At 51.1% G+C, this 13,332-nt stretch overlaps 1 protein-coding gene across 3 annotated transcripts in view; it reads right to left on the bottom strand.

The window, feature by feature from the left end:
* ST3GAL3 (ST3 beta-galactoside alpha-2,3-sialyltransferase 3) overlaps positions 1 to 13,332 on the bottom strand; it is a 187,870-nt gene that overhangs the window by 10,831 nt on the left and 163,707 nt on the right. For all 3 annotated transcript variants that reach the window (XM_006153759.2, XM_006153760.2, XM_006153761.2), the window contains 2 exons: positions 5,520 to 5,666; positions 5,223 to 5,369 (listed from right to left, as the gene is read on the bottom strand). In XM_006153759.2, coding sequence (XP_006153821.1) covers positions 5,223 to 5,369; positions 5,520 to 5,666 — 294 coding nt within the window. The remainder of the gene's footprint in view (positions 1 to 5,222; positions 5,370 to 5,519; positions 5,667 to 13,332) is intronic.

Below are 13,332 nucleotides of genomic sequence, written 5' to 3'. Positions count from 1 at the left end.
GGGGTGATTTTTCACTTTCTGTCTCTCTGTCTTTCTGGCGAGCGCAGGCACCCTATAGCAAAAACCTCTCCAAAAAAAAAAAGAGAATTATTTGACTTTATTTGTTTACTTATTTTGATTTGATCAGAGAGGGACAGAGCAAGAGAGAGAGAGAGAGGAAGTGATAAGGCAAGCCTTTCTTTATCCCAGGAGAACTATGGCTCCTGACTTCTTCCAAGTCTTGGGAGGGGTGGACTTCCCAGCCCCTCCTCAGTGCTGGAGGAAGGCCCTCGTTCCCAGACTTCACCCCACCTCTTGTCCAGCAGCATCTGGGCTTAGACATCCCGGGGCAGGCAACGTGAGTCACTGAAGGCCAACAGCAAGGGACACTGAGTCACTCTGGCCTGATGCAATCCACGCCTCAGGCCTGGGGCAGCTCATGAAACCCTGCTTCCCAGATCAGAAGAGCCAGGGGGACTGAGAAAAAGAGGCTAATCCTTTTTTAATTTTATTTTTAATTTAAACTTCTTTTCAAAGACAGGGTTCTTGTCATGTGGCACTCTTCCTGCGTCAGCCTCCCAGCTTGGACTCTGGATATATGCCACCATGTCTGGCTCTTTCATAGACAGAGTTTGCTACACAGACAGGCCAGCCTTGGGCTCACGATCACCCTCCCTCAGCCTCCTGGAGTCGCGGGGACTACGGACACAGGCCCCCACGCCTGGCCTTTAGGGTGGACTTGAGGCCGGTGGATGACATGGTGGTTGAGATGCTAGATTCCCACAGGCTGACACAGTTTGAGTCCCGGACCCAGCAGCTTGCTTTCTCTCTCTGTCTTTGTTTGTCTCTGGCCAAAAATTGAAGAATGATGATAATATGTTAATACATTTAAAATAAATAATTCTGAAAACTAAATTAAAAATGTCACGAACTCATATTAAGATTCATTTGTTGAAAAAAAACAAAAAAAGGGGGAGGAGCCAGCAGGTGGCGTGGTGGCTAAGATGCTGGACACTCCCACGTGGCCGACCATGGTTCGAGTCCTGGACCTGGTGGCTTACTTTCTCACTTTCTCTCACTCTCTCTGTCTCTCTCTGGTCAAATTATAATAAAGGAATGAATAAGAAAAATTAAATAAATAATTATTAAAAAACAAAACAAAACAAAACAAACAAACAAACAAAAACAAAAAAAAGGAAGGATTTGTAACCAAAGCTGGGCCTCCATGTGTTCTGGCCTGCAGAGCACAGTGTCTTCATCTTAGCAGTGTGCCTGCTGCATGTGGGCCCTTAATTTAGACTACCAAAAATAAATAATTATTAATAATTTAATTGATCGATTGTAACTGTATACATTTATGGGGTGCAGTGTGTTTTCATATATGCTTATGTTGCTGAATAACTACATCAAGCTAATTAGCATGTCCATCATGCCCACCTAGACCCCTCTGCGGCTCGTTTCCTGCCTGGGGGAAGGGAGGGCAAGCCAGGAGCTGTGGAGAGTGTGGGGCTCTGCATGGCGTGGAGGGCATGGACGGGGCAGGGAACAAGGCTGATGTGCAGGAACGCGGGCTGGTGAGCCCACCGCCCCCGCACTGACAGATCAGGCCTGCACAGACCTGAGGTGTGGACATACTTATTTTATTTCTTTTTTTTTAAACAATTATTCATGTAATTTTATTTATTCATTTATTTATTTTAATTTGACCAGAGAGATTAGAAGTAAGAAGCAAGCCACCAGGTCTGGGACTTGAACCATGGTGTATTGTCTATTTTAAAAATTGCTACGAGAGGCTAATCTTTTTTTTTTTTTACTTTGCCAGCTGGGATTGCGGGCTTACCCATACCCCCCTGCAAATGGATCATGGCCACGTGGCAATCCCTTCTTCATTTCTCCCGCCTTTTGGAACTTTTGACACACATGCACATGTGTTTGGTGTATTTTTCAAGTTGCTGGTCAGGGGCTCGAACTGTGTGGTCAGTCACGTGGGATCCAGCTACCTTAACCATCAGGCCACAGCTGGCCCCTGGAAGAGGCTAATCTTTCTGTTCCTGTGACAATTAAAAGGAAGATGCTGCTTCCCAGGCAGCCAGGATTGGGCTCTTTCCTATTTTGGTGCTCTCACCAGGAGGCTTTGATGAGTATGTCTGTCGAAGAATGAAAGACGCTTGATTGCATGAAAGACTGAAGGGATGAATGCCACAGGCTTATCAGCTTGTCCCCGACTTGCATCTGTCAGCATAAGGCCTTCTCATAACTATATCAACAGCCACTACTTACTGGTGCTAAGGACGTCGGGCTCTGCCCAGGGTTATCCTGATCCAGTCGACTTTCGAATCTTTTCGATCTGAAAGGCACTTGTCAGTAAATTCCCTATACTCCGCTTCTCTGAGCACCTTCTCAACTCCACGGCTGGACTGATACGGTATCTGAGACATGCTTCCGATACTTGGTGGAGTTAGGGGCAGGAAGGAAGGAGCAGCTGCGTGTTGGTAATGAGGGAAGTGGGCGGCGGGTAAGTGACAGTCATTCTATCATTTCCTACACTTGTGAAGATGCTTCACCATTTTTTTTTTTTTTTTGAGAGGTTTTTGCTATAGGGCGCATGCACTTGCCAGAAAGACAAAGACAGAGAGATAGAAAGCAAGAAATTGCCCCCCGGGGGGATGACCATGCTATAATCCCTTCTCTATTCTCCTCTCGGGATCTTGGGCACACACGCACACACACCCAGTGTGAGTTTAAGCCACTGGGTCCGGGACTCGAACCGCGGTCGACTATGTGGGAGTTCAGCAACATAGCCATTACGCTAACTGCTGGTCCTACCATTTTCATAATAAAGAGGTAAACAAAAGTCTGCCCTGGGCCAGCCATGGTCCAACTGTAGGGTTCAAGTCCTAGACTCACTGACCAGGTGTGTGTGTGTCCAGAACCCGGAAAGGAGGGAGAGATAGAGGAGAAGGGACTACAGCATAACCGTCCCCCTAAGGTGTGGGTACTTTTCATCCCCACTCCAAGCAAGTGCAAGTGTCCTCCAGTGAATTAAAAAAAAAAAGTCTGTCCTGGGGTACAGCTCTCTAGAGCAGTGCCCCCTTTCTGGTGCTCTCTTGCCCCTAATTCCTCTTTCCATGTAGGTAAATTGAGAATCAGCAGAGCTGGGACCAGCAGGTGGCGTGGTGGTTAAGGTGCTGGACACTCCCACATGGCTGACCACGTTTGAGTCCCGGACATGGTGGCTTGGTTTCTCGCTTTCCCGCTCTCTCTGTCTCCCTCTGGTCAAATTAAAATAAATGAATGAATAAATAAAATGAAAAATAAATAATTATTAAAAGAAATAGAATTAGCAGAGCTGTCTGCACTGGCTGTGGGCTGGGGCAGGATTCCAGTCATCCTGGGCCCCCAGACTACCAGGCCCCTGCCTCTGGATAGAGATGCCCATCCCCCTTCACAGCCCAAGACTCAGAAGAGTACCCCCTTCTGACAGCCCTTCTCCCCTCTTCCCTGGCCCAGCTACTAAACCTGGGTGTCCCCAGGGTCTGTCCTGACTGTCCACACTCTTCCTCTCTATCCTCTCCTGGGTGATCCATGCATGCCCTCCCTGTAACTGTGCCCACCGCGCATAAATCTCCACTTCCAGTCCTGTCTCTTTGGCGTGGCAGACTCCTGTCCGAACCCACTTCACCCCTAGCTATGGTGAGGGATTCTTCTTCCATCTACATGCAGCACCTGCAGTCCCACAGCACCCCCGCCCTGCTCCCCATGGCAATCTGGCTCCTGCGCCTATGGTATTCCATTATAGCAGTCCGAACAGACTAAGGCGGAACCGAAAAAGCCTAAAACAACAGAGAATGAGACTGAAGCCAGGGATGGGCTGTAAACCCCCAGAACGTATGGGGTCAGAGGAGCAGATGCTGATTCTGAAGGGGCAGATCAAAATCAATGACCCTGAGAGAGAGGACAGGAGAAACCAGCAAGTGAAACAAAAGGAACACAGAAACCACCGACTCGGCTCTCTAAGACGGACAGAGCATCAGAGGAAGGAGCGGTCAACGTAGAGCACACTTCTAAGACATCAGGAAAGAAGACGTGTCCACGGGACTTGGCAGCTTTAAGGTGGTCACGGGGTGTCCTGGCAGGTGGGGGAGCCAGGCTGCCGGGGTGAAGGGCCACGTGGGACTGAGGAGCACAAAGGGGCGATGAGGTGGAGGGGTCCACCTAGACCCCTCTGCGGCTTGTTTCCTGCCTGGGGGAAGGGAGGGCAAGCCAGGAGCTGTGGAGAGTGTGGGGCTCTGCATGGCGTGGAGGGCATGGACGGGGCAGGGAACAAGGCTGATGTGCAGGAACGCGGGCTGGTGAGCCCACCGCCCCCGCACTGACAGATCAGGCCTGCACAGACCTGAGGTGCGGACACCCTCCACCTCCCAGGTACCCAGAGGTAGAGCAGAGAAACTGTGCAAAGCTCGGGCCCGACATTCCCAGGTTTCGGGCTGAGATCTGTGAAAGGCAGGTAGGAGGGTTGGGAATCGGGGCTCAGATTTTTTGCACTGCAAGACCAGTAGATGGTAATGGTTACGTCACTGGACTCCCACGTAGTTGGCTGTGGTTCAAATCCTGGACTAGCAGCTTAAAACTCACGCCAGGTGTGTGTGTACGTGCGCAAGATCCCAAAAAGAGAATGGAGGACAAGGGACTGTGGCGTGGCCATTTCCCCTAGAGGGGGTGATCTCTTGCTTTTTGTCTTTCCGTCTCTCTGGCAAGTGCACGCACCCTATGGCAAAAATCTCTCTCTGAAAAAAGAAAGAGACGCCAGGACAGGCTGACTGACAGGCAGCGAGAACTCTGATGCTGGCTGGACTTGAAGTCTCTGCACAGGCGGTCACCTGGGCAGCCATGCGGGGTGGGGGCTAAGACTGAGAGGCAATGTCCATTTCCGGGTTGTCAAGAAGCAGGGAAGACCTCGAGGGGAGGCAGGAGCTGCAGTGGGGAGAACGACCTCGAGCTGGTGCCAAGACTAGAGTCTGATGGCTGGGGAAGTGGGGGTGGACAGAGCAGGGAGGGCCCCATGAAGAGAGAGTTTGGGGAGAATGGGCACATAGGACACCTGGCTGCCAGAGGCCTGCCCGCCAGGATGGACCTCCAGTGACCTCTGGTGACAGCACTCAGCTGAGGGCCGGGCAGCCAAACCAGCCACCAGCTCCTCCCTTTCCCGCTCATCTGCCGACGCACCAGTGCCTGACCCGCACCTCTTTGATGGCTGCCATGCGCACAGTCTCATAGTAGTGCAGGGGTGCGTTGGGTGTGCTCATGTCGTAGCCAAAGCCCGCCACTGCCACCTCGTCACAGCCGTGTAGTGCCATAGTCACCGCCACACTGCCGAGGGTTGGGATGTTCTGGAGTTGGGAGAGGAGGCATGCAGTTACACTCCCAAAAGACTGAGCCCTCTTCCCCACAAACTACCCCGTACCCGCCACCTCCTCCTCCCCTCCCAGGGCACGGCTGGCCCAGCCCTCCTTCCTCACCCAGGGGCCCAGGCAACTCACCCCCCGGCCCATGAGGCCATTGTTGAAGGGCAGTCCGATGAGGGTGAAGGCGGCCTCCTGGATGAAATATGGGTTGAGGATGCGAATCTCAGGGGGCTCCTTGGGTACTCGAGTGGCCACAGACTTCCAGAAGCCATCTGATGCGCTCTGTGGACACAGCACGAGAGGGAGTAAGCTGGGCGCACAGCTAGCAATGGGACCGGGGGTGGCAGGGACCCTGAGTGTGGGCAGGTAAATGAGAAGGGAGGTGGAGTGCACGAGGGGTGTATGGGAGCATATGCACATAGGTCTGAGAAGGCCTTCGCACGTGGGCGACATGGGGTGTGTGACAGAGGGCCAGCCGTGGGTAAGAGTGAGGCTGGTGTGGAGGGGTGGGCACCCAGGGGTCTGGGGCAGGGCTCAGGGTGTGGGGCACCATCAGGAGCACTGCTCTGGCCCGAGGGGTCCCTGGGCCACAGGAAGGGCCTGTGGTGCTGCTGGCCTGCCTGCCCGTCTCCCGGCAGGGTGGTCTGCCTCCCTGTCCTCTCTGCTCTGCCCTGCTTCCTGCCCCCTGCCTTCTGCTGCCCCTCCAGGCTCCCTTGGTCAACTGTGCTGAAATGAACATGAAAGATAAGGACAGACATGAACTGGTACAGCAGAGCCAGGCAACCTCTCATCCCAGTTCTGCCACGGATCAGAGCCGGGTGACTCTGGGTAAGCTCTCTGAGCCTCGTTTCCTGAATTGTAAAATGGGGGCATTCTTCGCTTGGCGGGCTCAGCATCATACCAGAAAGGCCTCACCTCTGAAATCTGACATCCAGGGTCCGTTCTGGGGCCAGCTCCTTTCTCTCTCTTCCTTCCTCTCACTCAACCCCCTGAAGTGCTCTAGTCCTTCAGCCCGGCCTTGTGTTCACTGTGGGCCCTTCCTGGTTCCTGGTCCAGACCCTGAAGGACGTGACTCACACTCACTCTCTTGTGAGCTCCCTTACTACACTGCCCTGAGCTGGGGCTCAATCCATTCCCCCTGTCTTCCCCTTGCAGTGGGCAGAATGCGGCCAGGGCCTCACAAACTAGCCCTGCAGGCTGGAGGCTGGTCTGCCTCCACGGGCTCCAGCCTATGGCTCCTGGTGACTATATTACTTGCCAAAAGAATCAACTAATTTAGTACCTAATAGGTAATAAAATATACATCTAAATTAGAAATTTAGGGGGCTGGCGGGTGGTGTGGTGGTGGAGGTCCTGGGCTCCCACATGTCTGACCACTGTCCGAGTCCTGAACCTGGTGGCTTGCTTTCTCACTTTCCATCTTTCTCTGTGTATCTTTCTCTCTCTGGTCAGATTAAACAATAATAATAATAAGTAAAACTTAATAAATATATTAAAAAAGAAATTTAGATGTGTATCTAATTTTTTTACTACTTATTTATTTTTTAGAGAGAGAGACTTTTTAGAAATTTAGATTTTTTTGGGGGGAGAGGTTTTTGCTATAGGGCACGTGTGCTCGCCAGAAAGACAGAGAGAGACAGAAAGAAAGAAATCACCCCCCAGGGGGATGGCCACGCCACAATCCCTTCTCCTCCATTCTCCTCTCAGGATCTTGGGCATGCATGCACACACGCCCGGTGTGAGTTCAAGCCACCGGGTTTGGGACTCAAACCACAGTCGACTACATGGGAGTTAAGCAACATAGTCATTATGCTAACTGCTGGTCCCTAGATATATATTTTATTACCAAATTTTCTAAACTTTAATGCGATAGAAGAAATAAAGGAAAAGATAAACAGATTTTGACTTTCTAAACTGATTTTTTTTTTTTTAAGGTATTGCCATAGGGCATGTGTGCTGGAGAGAGAGAGAGAGAGAAATCATCCCCAGGGGGTGCCATGCAGCAGTACTCTCTCCTCCATTCTCCTCCTAGGACTTTGGGCATGTATGCACGTATGCTCAGCGTGATTTTCAAGCTGCTGGGTCCAGGACTCAAACCGTAGTCGGCCATGTGGGAATCGGGGAGCCTTAACTACCATGCCACCTGCTGGCCCCAACCTTATAAACATTTTTAAGTGTTTAGTATATTGGAAATATAATAAGCAAAATTAAGGAAACAAAAAGGTGGGGAAAATTTTGTCACAAATAATAAGTACATTCTGAAAACTCATGAAAAATCAACGAGACCTCATAAAAACTGATAATGCATAAAGGACGGTAAACAAGCATAACAATTCAACTCCGTAGTGTCAAAAGAAAAGTGCATTCAAATAACTAGAACTATTTTTTTTACCCACTAAAATGTGTGTGTTTGGGGCTGGCAGGTGGCATGGTGGTTAAGGGCGCTGGATTCCCACATGGCCAACTGTGGTTTGGGTCCCAGACCTGGTGGCGTGCTTTCTCACTTTCCCTATCTCTCTCACTCTGCCCCTTTCTGGTCAAATTAAAAATAAACAAATAAAGTTAAAGAAAATAATTCTTTTTAAAAAAGCGTGTGTTTATCTTACAGCCTGTGGTAATATGCTGAGATTGCCCGCTGCTCCAGGGGCAGGATTTGGTACAGCCCTTCTAGGAAGCAACCTGACAATATGTACCAAAAGTTTCAAGCCATTAGTACCTGATGGCCCCAAAACATCCCTTCTAAAAGTAATGGGATTGATGAATACCTTTATAAAATGCTATTTATTTGTGATTTGTATGTTTGTTTGCAATAGGGCATGTGTGCTTGCTGGAGGACAGAGAAAGCAGAGAAAGCGACAGTGAGAAATCACCTCCCGGGTGATGGCCATGCTGCAATCTCTTTTCCTCTTCTCTTCTCAGGATTTCAGGCATGTATGCACATATGTCTGGTGTGATTTCCAAGCCACCAGGTACAGGACATGAACTGCAGTTGGGCACGTGGGATCCAGCTGCCTTCATCTCATGCCACCTGCTGGCCTTTTCCTAGTCATTTTATAAGACTCAGCATCTGTCTCTCTTCGTGTCTTTCCTGACTCTAACCTTTGAGAAGCGATACTTTATAGTTTAGATCTTTGGTCCTGGAATGTGACTTGAGGTCTGGTCCTTTGTGGAGACCCTGGGCAAGGGACATACCATCTCCTGGTGGCTGGCCCAGGGACACCATTGGTATCGAGTTCTTAGGGCTACCCTAAGAATTAAATGTCACCATTCTGGTGGAGTCCACCAGCAGGCAGGGGCTCATGTCCGATTACTTTCTGCAGCCCAGGGCCCAACCCAGCACGGTAGCGAGGAGGCACCGGTGGGTGGTTCCTGGAGGCCACGTGGCACCCGCCAGGACTCCCCCGGGCAGTACTTAGCAGACTGTCTGCCCCAGCCACTTCCTCAAGTCATCCTGTCCGTGGCAACATCTTTCTCTGGCAAATCCTACCTGCCCCCATGGGTGAGCTCAGAGGACAGGTCCTTGGGGCAAACACCTCAGTCTCAGCCCATCGGACTGGGCCGGCAGACCCCTGCTCATTGCTCCTGGGTCTCCAGGAGAGGATCTGCCTATAAGGGAGGCAGAGAGGGATGGCAGGACCCAGGAAAGGGACGGGTAGACAAATGGCCAAGATGTGAGGCAGAACTGGGGAGCGGGTCCTCCTGGGTGGGCCAGATGTGGGCTGCCAGGAACAGCAGGTACTAGCCTGTGCCAATCACAGCACAGTCCCTGTCCCCTCCCCAGGGCCTGGCAGGTCCTGGCAGTTTTCCCCCTGGGATTCCTGCCCGCGCCTGCCCCATACACACCTACAGAGAAGGCAGAAAGCACAGGGGCTGCTCAGGAGGGGTCAGGACAGCCAGGAAGGGGCATAGCTGGGTGTGTGTGTTTAGCTCTAGGCTGTTTTGGCCGACTTTATTTATTTATTTATTTATTTATTTATTTTTAAAGAGAGATTTCTGCTATAGGGAATGTGCGCTTGCCAGAGACACAGAGAGAGAAAATGAAAAATCACCACCACCCCCCCATGGGAGGATGGCCACACCGCAATCCCTTTTCCATTCTCCTCTTGGGATTTTGGGCATGCATACATACATGCCCGGTGTGAGTTTCAAGCTGCAGGGTCTGGGACTTGAACCATGGTCGCCCACGTGGGAGTCCAGTGCCACAACCACTATGCCACCTGCTGGCCCCTCTACACACTTTATTTACATCTGTTCAACTTTTACCCACTTCACAGACACAGGCCTTGAGATAAAGCAACACATTCAAGGTCACATATCCTACAAGTGGCTGCACTGATTCAAACCCAGGAGTCCTGACTCCAGGACGGGATCCTTACCGCCACGACATCTACCATCACAGTTGTTTCCACCTCAGGAAGTCGGGGGGCTTGGGGCCAAAGACGAAAGAACCGCCCTGCCCTCCCAGAGCTCTTAGGTGAGTTAGGGGTCATCCTGGTGCCCCACATCCTATTTTACAGAGGGCACTGAGGCTCAGAGAGGTCAGGGGACTTGCCAGGGTGCACACACAGCTGGGGAGATCTGACCCAGCTTCAACTCAGCCCAGCTCTTTCCACGGATGGATGCCCTCTCTGAAACCATCGCTCTTGGCCTTTCCCATGTGCTGTAAGTCCTGTATTTAATCACCACGGGAGACCACAGGAAATTAGCTTATTATCTCAACCCCCTTTGAGAATCTCACAAAAGCTCCAGCAGGGAGGGGAAAGCTACTGCCTCTCTTTCCACCTGACTCTCTCCTGGAGGAGAAAGGACCAATTTGCTTGATTTAAGACACTGTCAATTCACTCTCTGTCTCTGTCTCTCACACACACAGCTCTTCTTGACTTCCTGCTTCTAGGCAGCAGTGGGTAAGCTGAGGCAGAGCCTGCCTCACTGGGGAGGTGATCCCCAGCTCCCTGTGCTCTGGAGCTCCTGCCGCCCAGGGCTGGCCACGGCAGCAGCTGAGTGACGTGGGGGTCCTGGGGGAAAGGGTCCCAGGGAGCCGAATGTCAGAGGACTGGGGAGCTGGCGCAGCCTACAGTTCAGTGCTTTTCTTCTTTCCCGTCTGTCCTGACCTCTGTGGGCCCCACTGCAGAGCCTCCTTAGGGGCTCCAGAGGAAGGCGGAACAATAAGACCAAGATATGATTTAGACATTTCTGTCCTTCTCCAGCCATAATAATATCAAGTGCCAACAAAACCCCAGCCCGTCTCCCCATCCCTCCAAAAGCGAAGGCTCCTCTGCAGAAGAGCGTACACATACCAGTTCAGGGCTCTGCATGTGCAAAACTGAGGTTGCATTCCACTTCCATGTTTTTGGGACCTGGGGCAAATCATGTCATCTCCTTAAGCCTTACGTTCCTTGTGCATAAAACAGGAGTGACAAGATCTATCTCCCAGTTAGCTGTAATAAATGAGATGCTATGCACTTTCTAGCATCAGGTGTGTGTTGGGTTTACCGAGAACTCAGTAAATCTCACCTACTATGACTATGACTGAGGTCACAGGAGCAGGGGTGCCGTCAGCAACCTGAGCTGCCACAGAGGCCAGGACATACCCACATCTCGACAGACCGGGCATTTGAGTGGGGAGCCATTCTTCCCTCTGGCTCCCTGCAGGGTGGCAATGGTGCTGGAGGCCTGTCTGCTGCTGGGTAACACTGCCAGACCTGCCACTAGCACAAGTCCTATGCCCCAAGTGGCTGCAGGTGTCCAAATCTGGCCCAAGCCTTCTCACATCTCACCTCCCCAACCCACAGGCCACAACAGAGGCCCACACAGCCAGCCAGTGCTACTGGCCCAGGCCTGGTTGGCCTTCTCCTCACCCCTCCTCGAGGCCAGCTTTGGGCTGCATTCCTGGTTGAATCCCTCCTCCTCCAGGAATGTCCCTGCCTTAGTCAAGTCTGGACCCAGCTCCTCAGTGTGGAGCAGTCTCCTGCTGATGCAACCTGTTCTGCTTGTCAGATCAGCCAGGAGCAATGGGAAAAGATCTGGGAATAAAGCGCCTTCCGCACCAGGCTCTGGCCACCCCTGCACATTCTGGGGTAGAGGTGCCAAGTGTGTCTACTATGCATGGCCCTAACTGCTCCTGCCTGGGGACTGGCCACTGCCTTAATGAGGTCACCCCAACTGGGCTCCCTGCTCCACTGCTTTTGTTGGTTACTTCTCTTCCCTGCACAGATCTGATTTTAACACTGTCAGGCATAAAATCTTCGGTGGCTTTCCTTTGCTCACTGAGAAAGCGTGTGTTAAGAGTGTAGGTCTAGGAGCCAGCAGGTGGCATAGTAGTGAAGGTGCTAGACTCTCATGTGGCCAACTGCAGTTCAAGTCCTGGACCTGGTGGCTTAAAACTCATGCTGGGCACATGTGTATGTGCCCAAAATCCCAAGAGGAGAATAAAGAAGGGATTGTAGTGTGGCCATTCCCTCTGGGAGGTATTTCTTTTTTCTGTCTCTTTGCCTCTCTAGCAAGCATGTGTGCCCTATAGCAAAAATCTCTCTCAAAAAAGAAAAAAAGAGTGTAGGTCTGATTTGGAACCCAGACACCCAACTGCTAACCAGCTGATGGCATAATGGTTATATCACTGAACTCCCACATAGTTGACCACAGTTCAAGTCCTGGGTCTGGTGGCTTAAAACTAATGACAGGTGTGTGTGTGTGTGTGTGTGTGCCCAAAATCCTGACAGGAGAATGGAGAAGGGACTGTGGTATGGCTATCCACCCAGGGGGTGATTTCTTACTTTTTGCCTCTATGTCTCTCTGGCAAGCATACATGCCTTATAGCAAAAATCTCTCTAAAATCAATCAATCAATCAATCAATCCAAAATAAAGTAGTGGCAGCAACACTGGTTCCCACATAGAGTGTTTCTGTCTAAGACGGCGAAGTCGTGTGTGTATATGTAGTTGACAGAGTCAGCTCTGTTAGCTCTGCTGTCGTTGGGCCTCTGGATAAAGTTCAGGCTCCTTGATGTGACTCTGGCTTACAAGACCCTTCATCAGCTGTCCCCTGCTTATCCAGTCTCATCTCCAGTCATTGCCACCACCTCCATGCAGGCCCATCTCATGCACTTGTGGGGCCCAAGGACAAAATTACAAATGGATGTCCACACACTACGTCTCATACTTCGGCTCCAGATACCTGAATGTTACAAATCGAGTTGTTAAATAAATATATCCTATTCTTCCTTGATAAGCAACCTGGAAGGCCAGGTTTGGTTTAGAATTCTGACCCTGGAGGTCTGTGCTAGGCGACCGTGGTATGGGGAGAGCTGGTCCCACTCTGCCCTGTAACGAGGACCGTGCACACGCGTGTATATGTGTTTGTGCGCACTCACATGTCCAGGCTCTGCTCACAGCCCCTGCAGACTGCCCTCCTCAGGTCTAGCGTATGCACAGAGAGCTGTATTCTGCCCTCAGGAGGATGGAAGTGGACTTAACATTGTGAGGGCAAGAAATTCTGAGACCTCCAGTACCAAGATGAATAGGCCTGAGCTGGGTGTATCCCTTTTGCCCAGGCCTATTCATCTAAGGATAGTACTGCACCCATGCTAGGCCGAAGTGATACTGGTTAATTTCCCAAATATACCAAGCTATTGCATAGTTGGAAAAGCCATGATGTATTTTTGCATGGAAAAACATAGAAAAATTCATCATGACTTTTCTGACAACCTAATATTTGCCAGTGTTGTGTTTTTTTTTTTTTTGAGAGGTTTTTTTGCTATAGGGCGCATGCACTCCCCAGAAAAGACAGAGAGATAGAAAGCGAGAAATCACCCCCCCGGGGGATGGCCACGCCTCAATCCCTTCTCCTCCATTCTCCTTTTGGGATCCTGGGCACGCATGCACATGCGCCCAGCGTGAGTTTAAGCTGCTGGGTCCAGGACTTGAACTGCAGTCGACTACATGGGAGTCCAG

Source organism: Tupaia chinensis, unplaced genomic scaffold (assembly GCF_000334495.1).
Source record: "Tupaia chinensis unplaced genomic scaffold, TupChi_1.0 Scaffold000387_1, whole genome shotgun sequence".
In the NCBI taxonomy this organism is placed as follows: domain Eukaryota; kingdom Metazoa; phylum Chordata; class Mammalia; order Scandentia; family Tupaiidae; genus Tupaia; species Tupaia belangeri.
Note: the sequence above shows the minus strand (reverse complement) of the source record. Positions and strands in the feature narration are given on the sequence as shown.